This window comes from Phyllostomus hastatus, unplaced genomic scaffold (assembly GCF_019186645.2).
Source record: "Phyllostomus hastatus isolate PE091 unplaced genomic scaffold, TTU_PhHast_1.1 phas_contig_29, whole genome shotgun sequence".
NCBI classification, from domain to species: Eukaryota; Metazoa; Chordata; class Mammalia; order Chiroptera; family Phyllostomidae; genus Phyllostomus; species Phyllostomus hastatus.
In genome coordinates, this window is record NW_025333835.1 from 44,516,005 (window position 1) to 44,533,885 (window position 17,881).

Consider the following 17,881-nt stretch of genomic DNA (forward strand, 5'->3'; position numbering starts at 1 on the left):
GTAGTGGGTTTTTTTGTTTTGTTTGTTTTAGGTGATCAGGGTGGCTTCGTGCATCACCTCAGACATCGATCACGACTTCGCCCACCCCGCGTCACGTGGCAGAACCGGGTGCCCCGCACTCAGCGTGAACAAGTCCCCAGGTCCTCACTGTGAGGCTGCTGCGCTGGGACGCAGGGCGGCCAGGAGCGCGGTTTTGGCCGTGCGCACAAGCGGCTGCACGGAAGCCGAGCGGCGACGACCTCCGTCCGCACGTCTGCGGGAGGAGGCCTGGGAAGGCCAGGTGCTCTGGCGCATCGCAGCCCTAGGAGGCTGTTACGGTTAGAAAAGTGTTAAGATTCAGATATATCGGATATAAATATATAATATATATCTGAATATATAATATAATATAATAATTATATATATTATTATAATATTTTATTATAATAATATATTGTATTATAATATAATAATATTATTATATTATATTATATTATATTATATTATATTATATTATATTATATTATATGATTAGCCTGAATCTGTGAGTCAAGCAGGGGAAGAGGCAGCATCAGATTTGATTGGTGTCTGCGTGAGACCATACCTGGGAGAGGCAGGTGACTCTGGTCCTGAAGTGAGTGATCACATCGGGGACCTGCTTTCGTCTCCCTGGGAAAGATCAGCGGAGCCTCTTCAGGGCTGGAGTGGGCTGAGCTGAGTTAGTGTTCCTCTCAGAGGTGGGGCAACGGGGAGCTTCTGCACTGTGCGGGGCCCAGGGAAGCCTGGGTTCTAGGTGTCCGCGGGCGAGGCCGGCCTTGGGCGGGAGAAGCTCCCTGGGAAGGGATACAAGGCCCCCAAGGGGAGGAGGGGGCGGGCCGTTTGCAGGAACAGGCTCGCTGGGTATTTCACACCCCCAGTTGTAGGAAATAAGGAGATGGAGTTCTATTTGATTTATTGGGACAGTATTTTTTTATCATGAAACTAACAGTGATAATGACAAATTAGGACAACGTTCTAACTGCCTGGCATTTCACAGTGTACAAAGCATTTTGAAAGAATTCCTTTTTTAAGACCTTTGGAACCCGGTACTCAAATCCCAATAAAATACAAAAAAGCGCTTCGGGAGATGGAAACTGCCATGCACACGGTGAGTGTGTAGCTGGTATCTTTGAACTTGAGTTTGGTAAGTTATGTGATTTCCAGGCTGGGCACGACCTGGTCACTACTCTCCCTCTAGACCCACGAGGTGAATGAGACCCGGGCGCGACTCGCCTAAGGTCACCCAGCTCGTGTCTCACAGCGCCAGGCTCTGCTAGCCAGGAACCTCCTGAAATGTGTCTGCAGCCTGAAGAGAACAGATAAACGCACTCACTGCTATTTTACAGCGTCAGCTTCCAGCAACCATGCTGCGTTTTGCAGCGTTCTTGAAACCGAAGGTTGAGGGTAGTCCTGTCTCTTTAAAAAGAAAAAAAAAGCGGCCACGGAGTTGGGGTGTGGGGTTGGGGGGCGGTGCTGCTGACTGCGGCAGCCGGCAGCAGCCGGCGCATCCAGTCGGCCCCGGACCCAGTGCAGTGCGGTGGCGGTCACGCTGCTGGGACCTGCGGATGGGACAAAGGGGAACAAAAGCAGGGAGGCAGCTCCGGGGAGTGTGCGGGGACCCGGCGAGAGCGCAGGGGCGCAGGGGAACGGGGAGGCTGGGAGAGCTCTGATCGGCGTTCAGCCCCTGCGCCCGCCGCCACCACCGCGCTGCCACGGGGTCAGCGGGTCACTGCAGGTGTCGGTGGAGACGGCGCCGCCGTCCTTTGTGAAAGGAGAGCGACTCTTCCTGAGCGTGCCGTGCAGCTGTGAGTAATGGTGCTCCGGGAGATCTGCAGCCCCGGCGGGCGGGTGAGGCGTTGGCTACACAGTGTTACTAGTGAGACCCGCCGCGCGCGCGGTCCAGATGCTCAGACACCGGCTTTGTCGTGTTCCTCTCCGCGCTGGGCCGTCCAGCCGGCTCAGGGGGTCCCCTGCTGTGCTTGGGCGAGTGGGGTCCAGAGCCCTGTTGAACAAGAAAGCGGATTCTCCAAGTAGCTGACAGTTGAATGCGAAGCAATCGCTCTCGTTTTACACGGCACGAGATTCCATCGCTGATAGTTATCTTATGTAATGATATTACCTGAAGATCCTGCTTTTAGGTGGTCTCATTTTGCTTATTTAATTTATTCTCATCGGCGATCAGTAAATTCTTAGAAAGAGTATACCGGTTTGAACAACAAAATCTCTTGCTGTTCCCCACCCCCCCTCCCCCCTTAAAACAAAGTTGATGCCTCAGTGAAAAGTGCTAGGTTGGTTTGGCCTTAATTTTACCCTTTCGGTGGAAGGAAAGCCTGCTCCATTTTAAGGAAAAGGCAAAGGCAGGTTAGTTCCCGGAGGCGCCCAGCTCACCTGCGGGAAGATATATCGAAGGGCAGCTCGTTATTTCTCCACCAATGCAGATCAAAGTAGTCGACACTTCGTGGCATCCTATTTGTCTCGGGAAGAGTAAATGTTCCACACTGTGTCGTTAAGCTGCCTGATGATAACCAGACGCACACTGGGTTAAAGCGTAGTTATTCAGTTCCACGGGTTTTACTGACTTAGGACTAACCAGCTTTCTCTGCCGCATCTTGCCCCGAAGCCTTACTACCTGCCAGGGACCCACGACATCCCATGTCTCTTCCCTTCTCCTCTGTGGCTGCTCCCTGCCGCCTCTGGTCACCTTTCCTGACTTCTGAGCTGGCTCACATCCACCTTTTCTCTCTAGAGCAAAACTCCTTCGGTATTTCCAGCAAGCCTGGCTGGGTTCTTCCGTATTCCCCTTTGCCCTTGTACTTCGCTGGGTTGTAGGAGCTCTGCCGCGATGAACCATGGTGCTCCCTAGTCTTCACCGGGTCGGGAGGAAAGTCCGTCCGATCACAGGTTTGTGAGGCCCGGGCGAGCTTGCACCAGGAGCCAGCCTCTCGAGTCTCGCTGCCTTCGGCTGGGTTTACTCTCAGAAGGAGGCCTCAGGTTCCAGTCTCCCCTCTGCCACTTCCCAGCTCCGCGGCCACCAAGAAGTCCCTTCACTGCTGGAAGCCTCAGGCCCTTCCTGCATGAGAGGTGGTGGCGGTCAGTGTTCACACCGTGGTCATCCGGTGGGCATGAGGGGGTGTGCGTGAAGGCCAAGCACCCAGCGGGCCCTGGCCAGCGCGCACCTGGTACAATGTCACCTGCTGAGCAGGTGTGTCATTTCCCCGCCCAGGCCACTCACTTCCTCGCCACCCCTGCGGAGCTAAGCCGGCCACCGTGGTTCCGAGTACCGTTTCCCTCAGGGAGTGAGTTTTGAAGTGCCGCTTGACCACATAACGAGCTCGGACCAAGCACAACAAGTATAGTCAGCACTCGCTGAAGTCTCTCCCCTCCCAAGACAACGCTGCTGTTCCCACGTTGCCGCCAGGGTCTTCTCTCGAGGAACGGGCGGCCGACTCCCCTCGTATGGGCTCCTCGGAGACCCTCTACGACCGGCCGTGGCAGTGGGATGACGACAGCGACCGCCCTGCCGCGAGTCCCCGTGAGGACCGCTCGCTGGGATGGGTGCGGAGGGCGCCGGGTGGGAAAGCAGGAAGAGTCCCATGGCTCTCGTGACTGTGGGCAGCGTGGGTGGCGCCGTGTTCTTTGTATCGCTCATCCTGTTGCTGTTGCAGCTTTTTGGTTTTTATCTGCCTTTCTCCCTGCTGCCTCCCCTGCCCTTAAACTCTCCGTGGAGTGCTCTGGGTCAGATTTCAACGTCCTGGATGGAGCAGCTGCCAGGACCCGAGGGGACCGTCCGGAGCGGGGACGGAACCGGGACTGGGCACCCAGGGGAGGGACGTGGCTCTGCCTGGGCCTCTCTGCCAACCGAAAGGTCATTTCGCCTCATCTCTAGGATAAGAGCACGGACTAGAAATATTTCCGTTGCCTTCCAGGCCTGGATACACGATGCCTGCACTCTTTTTGGGGCATAGTTCCTTCATAACAATCACCCCGTGGGAAAACACGGTTTCACACATGTTGTCTATTGTCACTCTCACCACGGCTGTCTGAAACAGGCAACCCCGTTGAGGCCATTCTAAAACATCAGGCCGAGAGGCAGGAGGACCCCAACTCTTTCTTCTTTGCAATAACAGAGGGCGGACGAGGTGGTGTCTCAGTTTGCTGGGTCGCTGAACGTGGGCGAGTCTTCGGCTCGTAGACCCTCAGCTCTGCCCCCCACACCCCTGCCCCCTCTCGCGGCCTCGGCGCCGGGAGGGAAATTGGTCCCGGTGTGGTGCCGCGACACCCAGACAAACGCTGGTCGTAAGTATTCTGCAGTGGGTCGGACCGTGAGTCTGTGGTCCCGTCCAGGGTATACGGGCCTGGCCGCCCATGCCCCTCTTCACTTGCTCAAACTCCAACACTTTAAAGGAAGCCGAAAGCCACTCGGATATCGTGACGGGTGATCATTTAACCTTCCCGGACCTCGTTTCGTCAAAGTGCTGAGGGCTACAGTACGCGTTGGAATTTCTACGTGTCTGAAATCTGTGCACAATCTCACACAGTAGTAGACGTTTGGCCTTTTCTCCTTGTTTGGAATGCAATGATGCACTGGACCATTAAAAACAAGTTTCCCGAGAATTGTCAGAGAAAACACAGGAAATACTGCGGGAAACATACACATTCTAAACAAAGCAATTTGTTATTTATTTACATGGAAAAATACAGTACAATGATGAAATAATGATGAAAAAGCAACTAAATAAAATTCAAATGTTACTAAGTGTATTTGTGTTACATCTGGCAACCCAGCACAAACAGAACTTTATTTAATGAATTAAACCATAGTGACTTTGAGTAGAAGGATATTAATTTGTTGGATTTCTTTAAGTTTAAAACAAGAATTACATTCCATCTTCATCAATTTTCCATGATAAGCTAAACACCTCACTAGTTTTATTTATTAATGTTTTTGTTTATTATAGTAAAAGCTAAGTGACTCTCCTAAGAAATTCCGGTCCTGAAGAATATAGCAGTATGTCCAACTTTCCTATTTCCCAGGGGCCCTGCTACTAAATGAAAAAAAAACAGCTGGGATTGAAATATGTATGTTGAGGGTCAGATGAACTTGGTTTTGCAACTGGCTGTCTGTCACACCAGCTGGACACTTCACCTCGTGGGAGCTCAGCCCTCCCCCTCGAATTAGATGGACGAGGGGTGGCAAACCAGAGCGGAAGTCAGAGGACCAGAAGGGGAGCCCCTGGCCTGGCTCGGCACCCAACACCCCCGAGAAACGCTGGTGTTCGAGTGGGCGAAAGAACATTCTTGTTCCCTTCAGAAAGCCAGAGAAGACCATTAGTCAGGTATTATCACATGAGGTAGACTTCAATCTTATGGTCTATTTTTAAAACATTACTTTTACAAAGACGAATTGGGATATAATTGACATCCCCTGCAGTCTGCCCCTGTGGGATATTACTGTTCTGTAAAATTTTATCTTTGAAGATATAAAGTGAGCTTTTAAAGGCGAGAGCCTACGACTGAGGAGCTTCTGTTTCGGGGGCCCGCCCCCCCCAAACCCCTGCCCCCCACCGTCCGCTCTGCCGGATTGCAAGCCGAGGCTGCGCCCGGGTCAGCGCCACTAAGGAGATGCTGCAGAAGCAGATGTGTATTTTTACCGCTTGGGCATTGGCCAAAGGGACTAAATTATTCACTCTGTATTGAATACATTCTAAACCCACGGCTCTGACCCTGGCCGGGCAGCAGCCGCAGGGTCAAAGCTGAACAAGACGTCCTGGAGGACCTTGAGTGGGCCGGGAGGACCGGCACAAAACGCGGGAGCCATGGGGAAGGCCGAGGGAGCGAGTCACACACTTTGACAATTAAATTTGAAATATTGAACGACCCACGCGCGCACCTCTAGCTGCACCTCGGCGCCCTGCGGAGTGCGTCTAGGTGCGCATCTAGTGTAGGCGCGCATCTAGGGTAGGCGCGCATCCAATGTAGGCGCGCATCTAGTGTAGGCGCGCATCCAGTGTAGGCGCGCATCTAGTGTAGGCGCGCATCTAGTGTAGGCGCGCATCTAGTGTAGGCGCGCATCTAGTGTAGGCGCGCATCTAGTGTAGGCGCGCATCTAGTGTAGGCGCGCATCCAATGGCAGGTATAGAGGTTGGAGGCCCAAGAGTGGCCGCGGCGACCGCGACCTTTCCGACCACAGCCTGTGCCGATTCGGTCCGGTCGTGATTGACGTCCCCGGTTCCTGCCGTGTCTCACCTTCCAGTCCCTCGATTGGCCGGGCAGATGCATCCGAAGCCTCCATTTGGCAAGCGCGCCTTTTTAAGGCCCTGGCTGATTCACGGTTCGTTCTGGAAGGCAAGACGGGTGTCCTGAGGGCGCTTCCGGGGAGGCTGCCCCTGGGACCCAAGGGTGCCTGTGTGCAGCTCTTGTCTGGGCAACATGAGGCCCATTCACGGAGAGACTTTCTGCGCATCGCCGAGGCTGTAGCCATCTGTGACCCTGTCTGGCCAAACGTGAGGAGAAGAAGTAACACTGGTTCTTAGTTCCCGCATTCAGACGGCTGTGGGCCCATCCTCGGGAGACGGATACAGCGGCCGTGGCCCCAGTTTTTGCTGTCCGTGGGTGAAAGGGCTGCTCTAGGGAGGCCCTGGTGATAAGGCGAAGCTGCAAAGAGTGTGGCCCGCAGTGCGGTGAGCGGTGAGCGAGGGAGGGGCCGCCCGGGACACCCTTGCTTCGCCCAGGAGCGGGCTCCTCCCTGCCCTGCCCCGGGAGGAGGGGGAGGGGTGTTCTAGCTCTAAGTCTCTACACAAAGGATGCGGTTCTGGGATTTGGCGGACGCCCTTCAACAAAGAGCAAGGACACCACCCGTCTTACCGATGTCTGCCGCGTCCCCCTCCTGCCTGGTGGGCTCCGCTGTCCTCCCCCTTAGGAACCCCCTCCTCTCCCCACGCCCTTCCCCTGCCTGCCCCTCCCAGGGGAGGTTTTGGGTTAAGGGCGCGTCGGCGGTTACTTATACAAGTTGTGGTTTAGGCCCCATTCTCCGGGCTCTTTCTGCTCCAGGCAGAACAGCTCGAAGAAACGCTCCCTTGAGTGAGTAGTGAGTGAAGCTGGCCTGTTTCTTCGGGGCTCCTTCACCGAGGTCGCGGGCGGTGCCAGTCCGCCTCTGGGGAAAGCCCAGGTTGCCAAAATAGGATATTTTCGCTGGGAAGGCGGAGAGGTCACCGTGCTGCTCTCAGCCATGGGCAGCGGCTGCAGGCTTCGGAGCCAAAGGATCAGATGCCCCAGCCGGCGAGGACGGCTGTCCAAGCCCCGCTGCTGGGCAGCAAGTCCAGAGCCTCCGTCGTTTGGGCCCGCGATGCGCGGGAGGAGGACACGGAGCCGTGGGCGGAGAGTGCCGTGAACACCTTACCTGGCCCCGCCCGTGTGCAGGAACGGTACACGAGCAAAAGGCATGCCTCGAGTGTTTGCAAACCCTGCCTGTAGCTTTCTAGGCCCTTCCAGACGTAGTTCAGGTGGGTCTCCATGAGGGTCCTGCACGTGGAGACGGCGGGTTGGCCCCATTTTACAGGCCGGGAACACTGCACACTGAGCGCTTCTGTGGTTCTCATGTGCTCCCCCCCACGCCGCACCAGCCCCCGAATCATACAGTGTGTGCAGGCAGCTTTCCTGCCCCCTGGAGACGGGACGGGGAGACAAGGAAGCCACGTTTGACGTCTCAGTTGTGCCAGGCACTCCGCAGCCGGCGGTGAAGCCAGAGCTGGGAGTCGGAGGCCCCTGGGCTCAAGTCCCCGCACGGGACGGACGGTGCTCGCCTTTTCTGGGTGCCGGCTTCTCCCCTGTAAAACGGAATGGGCGGTTCCCACCGAGCACCAGGCTGCCAGGCCACCTAGGCAATCACTCTGGCAAATTAAAAATACCACAGCTCTATCAAATCTTACGATACCGTGTTTTCATTTTACCTCCAATAACATTCCAACTGTGCATGCAACTTATGTGCATAGCTAATGAACTACATAAATACAAAATTACCACGGAAACAGGAGACTAACGCCAGATTCATCACAGCATGATTAATTTGACTGTTTTGCCAGGCGCTATCTTAAACTGACCAGTGATGGAGAGTTTGAATGCTCCCATTTCTTTTTTCTAAACTGTGTTAGACTGTTGTTCACTCATGTTAGATGCGGTAAAGTAGGCTCCCATTTTGTCTTGTGTGCGATGTCATTGTTAGGGATTTAGAAGCGCGCCTGTGTGATGCACTGAAGCATTCAGAAATGGGCGGGTTAACCAGCCACAGGGCTGGGGGGCTCAGCGGAGGGAGTATATAGTCCATGACATTGTAACGACTCTGTATGCGAGGTTTACCAGGGGGGTCGAGGGCTCCTTGGAAATTGTAGCATATTTATAATCATGATGTTTGTAGGAACGGGCAGAAAATTCCATCGTACTTGTCCCTCTGGTTTCTCATTGTACGTTTGTCATTTTTTTCTAGCTTATGTCTTAAAATGTTAGGCCGCAGCAGGCGCCGATGGTTTTTGAGACTGCTACCAGAAAAAGGAAGGCTTCCCGATAGACTTATTTTCTCTTATTTTTCTAACGTAGACGTTGCGCTTTCAAACGTGAGTGACATTACGCGTAAAGCCGTAGGTCTGGGTTGGAGGGTGTCGTTCCCGAGAAGGAGGCACACTGGAGGCACACTGTGGGAAGCACGTATTCCCACCTGGAGGAAGCCGGAGAGAAGAAGTGGGTAGGGAGGAAAAGCAGGAACGTCAATTAGGCCTTTTGTGTGTGATAGACCGGGGGCTACGGTGCCCGGGTCCCCACGGCGCCCCCTGGCGGTGAGGTGAGGGACCGACGCCGCGCTATCTGGCAGGGCCATGGTGCAAAGAGCCCCCGTAATTACAAGGTCGCTGGAGCCAGAGCCGTGGCTATGGTCCCCCAGGCTGCCCTCCACCCTCAGCGCGTGGGCTTCCAGCACTTCCCCTGCGCCTTCCTTGACCCTCTCTTGGTTTTTCTTTCAGAAGCACCGAGGCGATGCCGGCATGCCAGACTCCCCGGGGCGAGAAGGGTTCCCATCCGCGAGGAGGAGTTCCCATCCGCTGCTGAGACGAGGGCGGGGAACGCCTTCCCCAAGGCCGTCGACAGCGCCTTGCGCCTCCACCTGCAAGAAGAGGTGCGGGCCATCCTCACGTGGAAGCAGCTTGTCTCTGGGCGGGAGGAGAGCCAGCGGTCGTTAGCCTGAAGGACTCGGTTGCATCAGGAGACCTAACTCACGGAGGCGACCTCTTTCAGACTGGGAGTCGCACTTCTGGGAATGTTTCTGGACATCCGGTGATGGACAGGCACCGAGGGGGCAAACGGGCCCTCCACTGACCTCGCGGGGCTGAACCTGGCCGACACGCTTCAAGGAAACACCAACAGAAGGCAAACAGGAGGAAGACGCGTATTTTCATGGTGCTCGCTGACCAGTGTTCCGCGAGAAGTGAGCATGGAGACCGAGGATAACCAGTAAGTGAGTTAGCGTGCTTCCGAGAGAGCAGGTTGCGCTAAGGGGATAAGGTCTGTGCGGTTTTCCCAAAGGAGACATAAAACTGGGCTACAGTTGGGCTTTGTGGGCGAAAACAAAGGAAAGGTTTCTGGGGGAGGAAGATGCTTTAGCTCCCACTGGAAGCGTGTGAGTCGCATTTGCAGCCTGGGGCTGGAGATCCTTCCTCCCCTGTGTGCAGGTGGTGGGGAGTTCTGGGTCCCGGCGTGGCTTGGAGTCGCGGGCCGTCGACGAGGTGGGTCACACCGTCGTCCTCACTACACGTGTGTGTCAGCACCTCTTACTGGGCGTGGAATTACTTGGTGAGGGTTGAATACACAACTGGGAAGTGCTTGGAACTGTATCAAATCACCTGAGGAAAGAGAGAGGGGGCACCTGCTTTTCCTTTTAAACGGTGATGGTAAAAGGCCGTGTTTGCGCCTTCCCTCACGTTTCGTTGCTACTTTATAGGAAATATTCTGTTTTTTACAAGTTTGAGGATGTACGCACAATATAGATATATTCATAAACATAAATATTAATGAATTTTGATTATACATATAACGTATGTGTATAATTACCTCTCAAACACCTACGTGCTCGACTCTGCTTCCTTAAGCGTACGGCAGAAAGCCTGCCCGTTGCCCTTGCCCGCCACAGTTAAGTAGAAGGCCCCACAGTTGACGTTTCGGTGCCGTAGGCGCCGGGTAAGGCTGCCCGTCTCGAAACCCGATGAGGGCCACAGGAAAGACTTTTCTTTCCAACTTCGAAACATTAAAAAAAAAAAACACCTCAATATTTGCTCATCTCTTCACTTTCGAAGAGTAGAGCTTGCCTCTTACCAAATCGGAATTCACTTTGTGACCGTTATTGAAATGCGTGACTGCACGCAGGCATTGAGAGCACTTAACGCGCCTGATTTTCACTGGCCAGCTGCAGTGCTGGGGTGTGTGCTGTGGTTTCTAGCTTGCGAAAAGCCATCTGGGATGAGCAGACCAAACTGTCTTCGTGATGGCTGGGTGGTAAATTCGATTTACAGCTAGAAAAAATATAAATTAACCGAAAGCATCTTTACAGAGGTTTACATTACATAGGTTGGGTATTTAGAATTTCCTCAACACTTATCATTTACTTCAAGCTAAAACGTCAGTGACTGGATACAGCAGTGTTTGTGGACACACAGCATAAGGTGCGTGGGTGGAGAACCAAACCATCACCTTACGATTGTTTTTATAAACATGCCTTTGTTAAGCCATTTGAAATGTGTCTTTTTAAGACCATAACCGTGTGGAACCCGACTGCCTGGTCCCCTGGGGCTGCGGCGCTCCTGGGGCGAGGTGATGGGTTTCAAAGCTAAAAAGCGTGTGCTTCCTGGCTCCTGGGGTGCCGTGGCCCGAGTCCGCAGGGGCAGGCGTTGGGGTGGGGGGGGTTTGCTCAGAATCTCAGCGCTAACCTGCAGAGCTCTCCCAGGGCCGTGGCTTCACGGCAGTGTTTGGGAGAAAAGAGATTATCTGTCAGATACGCCCTATAAAATGTTGCTAAAATAAAAGCAGATATATTATCGAACATACCATCTGGTTATTTCAGGTAACAGTCGAGACAGTCTCGCTTGTTGAAGGCCACTCTGGGATTGGTGCCCTCTCCGTTGCCTTCCAGAAGGTTCTGGAGCATCAGTATGTGACAGGGCACACAGATCAAACTCCAGGCTATGGAGGGTGGATCCGATTTGGCGAAACGGTCCTTGGGACACCAGGAAAACAGTTCTAGGTGCAGGGTGCTGAGGGCTTGCTCCTTCCGGGGGGGCGGGTGCAAGCCAGTGGCGGTACCTGAGGGACTCTCTCACGGGTCTCATTCGGCAGCTGAGAAAACTACACCTGCGTGACTTGCTCAGACTCACAGGGCCGGCTACGGAAAACCATTGCTCTGACCCTGGTCGGCGGTCAGGAAGGCTTTATTTGGGACCAGTACAATAGGCACCGGGGCCCCCTGCAATAGGGGAGAAGGGGCAGACCTAACTCCAGAGACGGCAGACAGATGGCCGCCGGAGTGACAGCCAGCCAGCAGAGGGAGGGGTCAGTGGGGTCCCCGGGCTCAGTAATCCCCGAAAGGTCTCAGAACTCAGAACACTCTTCACTTACGCTTACTCTGTTGCTACAGAGGAGGGACTCGGGAACAGGCAAACGGAAGAGATGCGTAGGTCATGGCCTGGGAGCAGCCCTGGCCGGGTAGCTCGGTTGGTCAGAGAGTTTTCCTGAGATGCCAAGGTTGCAGGTTCAGTCCCCAGTCAGGGCACACACCAGAATCAACCAATGAATGCATAGATAAGTGGAACAACAAATCTCTCCCCCACCTCTCTCTCTCTCTCTGTCTCTCTTTCTCCAAAATCAATCAATAAAATACTTTTAAAAAGAGCAGGGGGCGTGGCAGGGGCCGTGCTGAGCTTCTGTGCGTGCTCCAGGTACCCCACCCTCCCAGCACCTCAGCGTGTCCACCCACCTGCAAGCTCCCTTAGCCTCGTTCCAGGGTCTCCTCGAAGTTTCCTTATGTAGGCATGACGGACTCAATTCATAAAACCACTGGTGACTGAGCTCAGTCTCGGGGAGCGGGGCTGAAAGGTCTAACCCTCTAGGCTCCTGGCAGGGCCCTGGGCCGGCCGACTCCCACTGGGCGCTCTTGCGTCAGCGATCCCGTTCACAGACGTAAGCTCCTCCCACCAGTCGAAAAGTTCCAAGCGTTTTAGGAACGCTGCACCAGGACCGGCAGACAAAGAGCACACGCGTGTGTCTTTTCACTGTTCCACATGGGGAGTAACAAAAACCCAGGTGAGAGAGCGGCGTCCGGCTGTCCGGAGAACAGGCGGAGACGCGGGGTGCAGGTGTGTGGGGGCCGAGCCCAGGCAGAGCTGAGCTGGCGGATGGCGGGGGGGATTGGGGGGGGTGGTGTCCAAGCACACCAGGCCGCCGTGCTCTCTGCGGAGGGCCGGGACCCACCTTAGTCCTGGGGCCGGGAGTCTATGGGCGGATCCCCAGAAAGGGAGCCAGAGGGCGGGGGCTCGGGAGAAAGCACCCGCAGGTCGGAAATCCCTCGCAGCTGTCAGCAGTCCCCAAGGTCGGTGGGTATTCGCACCCCGAGCTCCGAGGCTCCTCCGCGGAGCCCTCGCCGGTGGAGTTGACCTTCCCCTCCACGCGCCTCTCCTCTGCTTCAGCCCCCCTGCCGCAGCCCCCCACTTCTGGGCGTCTGCAGGGCAGTGACGTCTCGTGTGGGCCCAGGAACGAATCCGCTCGTGTTCGTTCCCCTTCGGCCTCTCGGTCGAGGGCACTGGTCATGCTGCCTGCAGCCGGCCCCTCTGTCCCGTGCCGTCCCCTGCGTCCAGCAGGCCCCTGGAGCCCCAGGCAACTCTGCAGCCTGGGGATGGGGTGGCGAGGGCGTGAGAACGGCTCCTCCCCAAGCTGGTGCCGCTGTGGTTCTGTAGGACAGCAGCGGCGTTGCATGGACCCATCCGGTCCAGCACTTCACGACCACTGGGGCTTCCGCTGCTGCCCTCTGTGTGTGGACGCTCCACACCCATCCCCTGTGTGTGGCCAGAGCGGGCAGGATGGGTCCCCTCCCGTCCTGTCCCGTCTGGGGCTTCTCGCTCCTCTTCTCCTTCGGGGCCCCTGCACCCAAACAGCAGAAGAACTCTCAACACAGCCTCCCACCCCCTTTGAGAGAAAAACAAATTGTGCAATGGAAAGCTTACAAACTTTCGAGTCTGACATATTTGGTCTGAATCTCAGCTGTGCTCTGTGGCCTTGAACAAGTTACCTTTTTCATAGTATGGAGAAAATCACGCCTTCTGTTATGTAAGATCATGTTATGTATATACATTTAGCATAGCACCGACGCGGAACAGCGCCCCCCAGAGGAAACCAGGGTTATCATCACCCCATTCTTCCAAAACCCGCACACAGGCTGGCCACCCTTGGGTACCTTCGGCTCCCCGCCTCAAAGTGCCTGTCATCATGTGGGTGTCGCAGGACATGTCGGTGCTGCCGCCACTGTCCCTGATACGCAGGTGCAGACTGGTCCGTCTTATCCCTGGTGGTCGGTTGTGGGGGGTTTCCTCCTGCCCATGTCGTCCCCTCTACTTGCCCAGCGTGCCCGATCTGCCCCGGGGAGGCGGGGCAGGGAGCTTGCAGGTGGCCTTGGCCTTGGCCGTCCCGTAGGAGACGCAAGAGGCGGAGAAGGGTCAGGGCAGAACCTGGCAAGCACCGCCCAGCATCTTCACAAGACGCATCGTCATCGGACGCTGCCAGCCAGGATGACTCCTGGCCACCGGCGGTCCAGCGCCAGGGACAGCGAGAAGGCCAGCGCGGTTGCCCCGTAGCCCCCCTCCCCCGCCACGGGCCCCTGGGAAAGGGGAGCTCAGCCCGCACGCACGTGCGAGGCCCAGCCCTCCCGTGCAGTGTTTGAGGAGTGTCTGGTCTGCAGCAGGTGACCCGCGCCAGTGCTGTCAGCGTCACCGGGGCCAGGGGTCCACCCGCCATGTGCGAGGTGCGGGGCTTGGCGAGGGAGGAGGGGAAACGCGTGGATGAGCGCTTTGTGGTGTTTTTCTGCCCATCCGGCACGCTGCTGCTTTTTTTAAAAAGATTTTATTTATTATTTATTTTTTAGAGAGGGAGGGAGGGAGAAAGAGAGAGAAACATCAATGTGCGGTTGCTGGGGGTCATGGCCTGCAACCCAGGCATGTGCCCTGACTGGGAATCGAACCTGCGACACTTTGGTTTGCAGCCTGTGCTCAATCCACTGAGCTACGCCAGCCAGGACGCTACTGCTTTTACAACAGCGTGTTGATTCTCCTGTCCATCCGTCAGGGGTAGGCGACCATGCCTCACGGCGGTGCCTGTCAGCTAGGGTCCCTGCGGTCCCAAGCAAGGGCTCATGCAAAGCGTGAAAAGGGACGAGGAGACGCCACCAAGGAACCTGGAGGTGGCAACAGTGGCTTTGTGACTTCTCAAGACCCAGAGGACTAGGGACAGGAGAAACTACGGGGAACCTGGCGGGCAAAGAGCAATACTGCGGAGCGGAGCGAGACTTGGGCAGGGCCGTGACCTCTGACTCCAGGACGCATCCAGGCCCAGGTGAGGCTGCTCCAGGGCTGCTGCAGGAGGGAAGTCCTGGGCCCGGGCCTCACTCCGCCCGGTCCCTCCCTCCCGCCTTCTCCCGGGGCTCCACCAGGGGGCGCTCTCCCGGGGGTCGTGGTGGGCACCGCCGGAGGGCTGGAAGCCCGGGTGTTCCTGGGTTCCTCATCGGGGCAAGAGACCTAGTACTGTGCCTGCTCACCTCCCTCAGCCCCGACTCGCTCCCCAAGTACTCGCTGGGTCTGCCAGGCGCTGGGGTGTGGAGAAGGGGCGCCGGAACCTGCTCGCTGTCCTCAGATGTTCCCCATCTCCCGAGGGGGACGCCCGCGTGATGCACGTTTTCTGCAGTGTGGGAGGACCTGGGATCGCTGGACGTGCAGAGTATTATGAGAGAGTACGACAGGAGGCACAATCCCATTTGTCACGGACCCACCCCCGTTTTTCGTAAACCCACCGCGGTTTAAGAAAAATGGGGGTGGCTTCACAACCGACCTGACATTTGAGCTGGGCCAGCAGAAATGGGGAGAGGCGACAACAGGCGGGAGGAGGCAGAGGCTGCGGGAGGAGGCAGAGTGTGCAAAAAGAAGTGCAAAGACGTGACCACGTCTGCAGAGCTGCCTGGGGGTGCTGGTGGGGGGATGTTTGGTCGAGGGAGGGCGGGGTGCTGTCCAGGAGGGCGGGAAAGGTGAGCCTAACTCTGCAGCGTTTGGACTGGCCTGTGCCTGTGACTCGAAGTGCTGGATGTTGGTGTGGCAGACAGAGGCCCAGTCACACTGCACTGCGTGATGGCTCGGTGGCAGATGAAGGGCTGATGATTGGAGGGGAAGGACCTGGGGCGGTGGGGATAGGAGGGCGCCTGACCCAGGGGTCTGGGGGGAGGGTGTGAGGGCTGACCCGGTGAGAAGACTCAGGCTGGAGTGGGGGGTGGTCTTCAGCTTGGTTGACTGGAGGTGTGAGCAGAGGGGTTCCTGAGAGTAACCAGCGTCTCCTCCTTTTTCTTTTGTTTTGTTTTGTTTTTCTTCTTCTTTTTTTTTCTTGTTCAATTACAGTTGTCCCATTATCCCCCCATTACTCTCCTCCCCCTGACCTCCCGCATTCAACCCAGCATTTCTTTCTTGAAATAGTTGTTTTGTGTCTATAATATCTGCAGACTATTTAACCAAACATGGAAAATATTTAGAAAACAGGAAAAGAACCAAACAGGAAAGAAACCAAAGTCTTAAAAGTAAGACTTTGTCTTACACACATGTAAGTTTAATTACCAATGAAAATAAAAAATGTTTTCCGAACTATAGTCATTTGCCCTAAATCATTTTCCAGTTTTTTGAGTTTTTAATGTGCATTACTCACCCATTATATTTATAAAGATGATAAAAATAGTGAGCAATCAAAGGCTTCATTTAGATTCAGATTTGAGTGAATTCTAAAAAACGTGTACATTGGACAATTACATGCTTCCTTTACTCAAGAATTTTAACCTTGGAGCTTCAGAAATATTCATTTTTATGAACAGTGAGTAAATAAACATCTTCTTTTTCCATTTTATAACTAACTTATCCAATGAAATCCTATCAAAAGAAAATTTGAAATGGTTTAGGAAATTAGCAAAATCTAGGGTTTTACCAGATGAAGTTTGTATTGAATTGTAGCACTCATATAAAATCCAGTTTTGCCTTCTTTTTATGGATTCATTCCCGACTTTCCATAAAAAGCTTTCTTGACCTATTTCTGACCAGCGTGTCCTTGGTGTCCCCTCCAGCAGAGGTGGCCTGCCAGCTGCTGTCATCGCTCTCCCAGACAGCCACCGCATGCGACCATTCACACACCCTTCCACCTGAGGAAGGCTGTCCCGGGCTCCTCCTATACTGTAATGTGAAATTTAAAAGGTGTTACTTTCACTCTGGCTGGTGTGGCTCAGTGGATTGAGCTCTGCCTGCGAACCAAAGGGTCTCCTGTTCGATTCCCAGTCACAACATATGCCTGGGTTGCAGGCCAGGTCCCCAGCAGGGGGGCGTGTGAGAGGCAACCACACACTGATGTTTCTCTCCCTCTCTTCTTCCCTTCCCCCTCTCTAAAAATAAATAAATAAATCCTTTTTCATAAACAAATAAAAGGTATTACTTTCACAAAATCACAGGCCTGCAAGCTTGTAGACACGGTCTCTAGGGTTCGTATCTCCAAGTTAGCGAGGCGCTGTCCCGGCCCAGAGACGAATCGGTGGCCCTCCATAGAGCTGCTCACTGACCCCGCCTCTCCGGGCCCGGGCATTCACAAACGGGAGACGCAAGAGTGGGCTGTTCTACTTGAAAACATCTTTAGTGAATACAAGCAAGGCATTTTTAAATAAAATTTGACAAAAATAAATAAGATGCCCTTTGCTTTGCCTTTTACACAGAAGCTCATCTTTCACAAACGCTTTTGAGCAGAGGATGTTTCTTGTTTAATCAAATTATGGCCCAGGGATCCTATCTGAGACATTGTTTCAAAGCTAAATAAAGGAGAGGGCGTTTTTTACACAAGGAACTCAACCCGCTACAATGAACGGAATAGAAGTGGTTAATTGTAAAACCTCCTCTTTAGTCTTGAATGCCTGTATCTCTACTCTGTAGTCCGTACTTGTATAGTTATTGTATCCACTGAGAAGCACTTTCCAGTACGGGGGCGGGGGGCCTGCGTGCCTCCTGCACCCGGCCAGACTGTGACATGGCCACACGCTTGAAAGTACAAGCTGATGCTGAGCTGTTAGGCGAGAACGTGGGACCTGTTGTCCCCAGGCAGGCTGAGCGGGCGTGATTTTCAGAAGCTCCAGCAAAGCAGAAACTGGGCGAAAACCTGGGGGCCAGTTTTGACACTTGCCTTTGCAAGAAACTCTCCCTTGACAAACTGCTTTCCCCTCTGGGTCGGAATCCTGACTTACAGCCGTGGCTGGCGATGTCTCCTTTGCAGGTTTATCGGGGAATTAAAACTAGCAGTGGGCGTGGAGGGGCGGGCATGTCGTTGGCGAAGGCATGGCGAGGTGAAGAGAAAATGAAGTTCTAGGTGTGAACGCAGAGACACCCGTGACGATGCACGAGGAAGGGGCACTGGGGCCTCTCTTCCAGGGTGCAGGGGGGCTGAGGTCGGGCCCGGCTGGGGCAGGGGGTCGGTGACAACGTGACAGATCGGCGGCGTTTGCTCGCGGATGCAGACAGGAGAGCCCAGAGGTCCTTCCGGAGGCAGAGCCGAGCAA

General features: G+C 54.8%; 1 protein-coding gene across 2 annotated transcripts in view; it reads left to right on the top strand.

The window, feature by feature from the left end:
• The first annotated feature begins 1,599 nt into the window (after window positions 1–1,599).
• The window catches only part of SACS (sacsin molecular chaperone), a 72,990-nt gene continuing 56,708 nt past the window's right edge, over window positions 1,600–17,881 (top strand). For both annotated transcript variants that reach the window (XM_045838970.1, XM_045838972.1), the window contains exons 1-2: window positions 1,600–1,823; window positions 9,030–9,516. In XM_045838970.1, coding sequence (XP_045694926.1) covers window positions 9,497–9,516 — 20 coding nt within the window. In that variant the 5' untranslated portion in view covers window positions 1,600–1,823; window positions 9,030–9,496. The remainder of the gene's footprint in view (window positions 1,824–9,029; window positions 9,517–17,881) is intronic.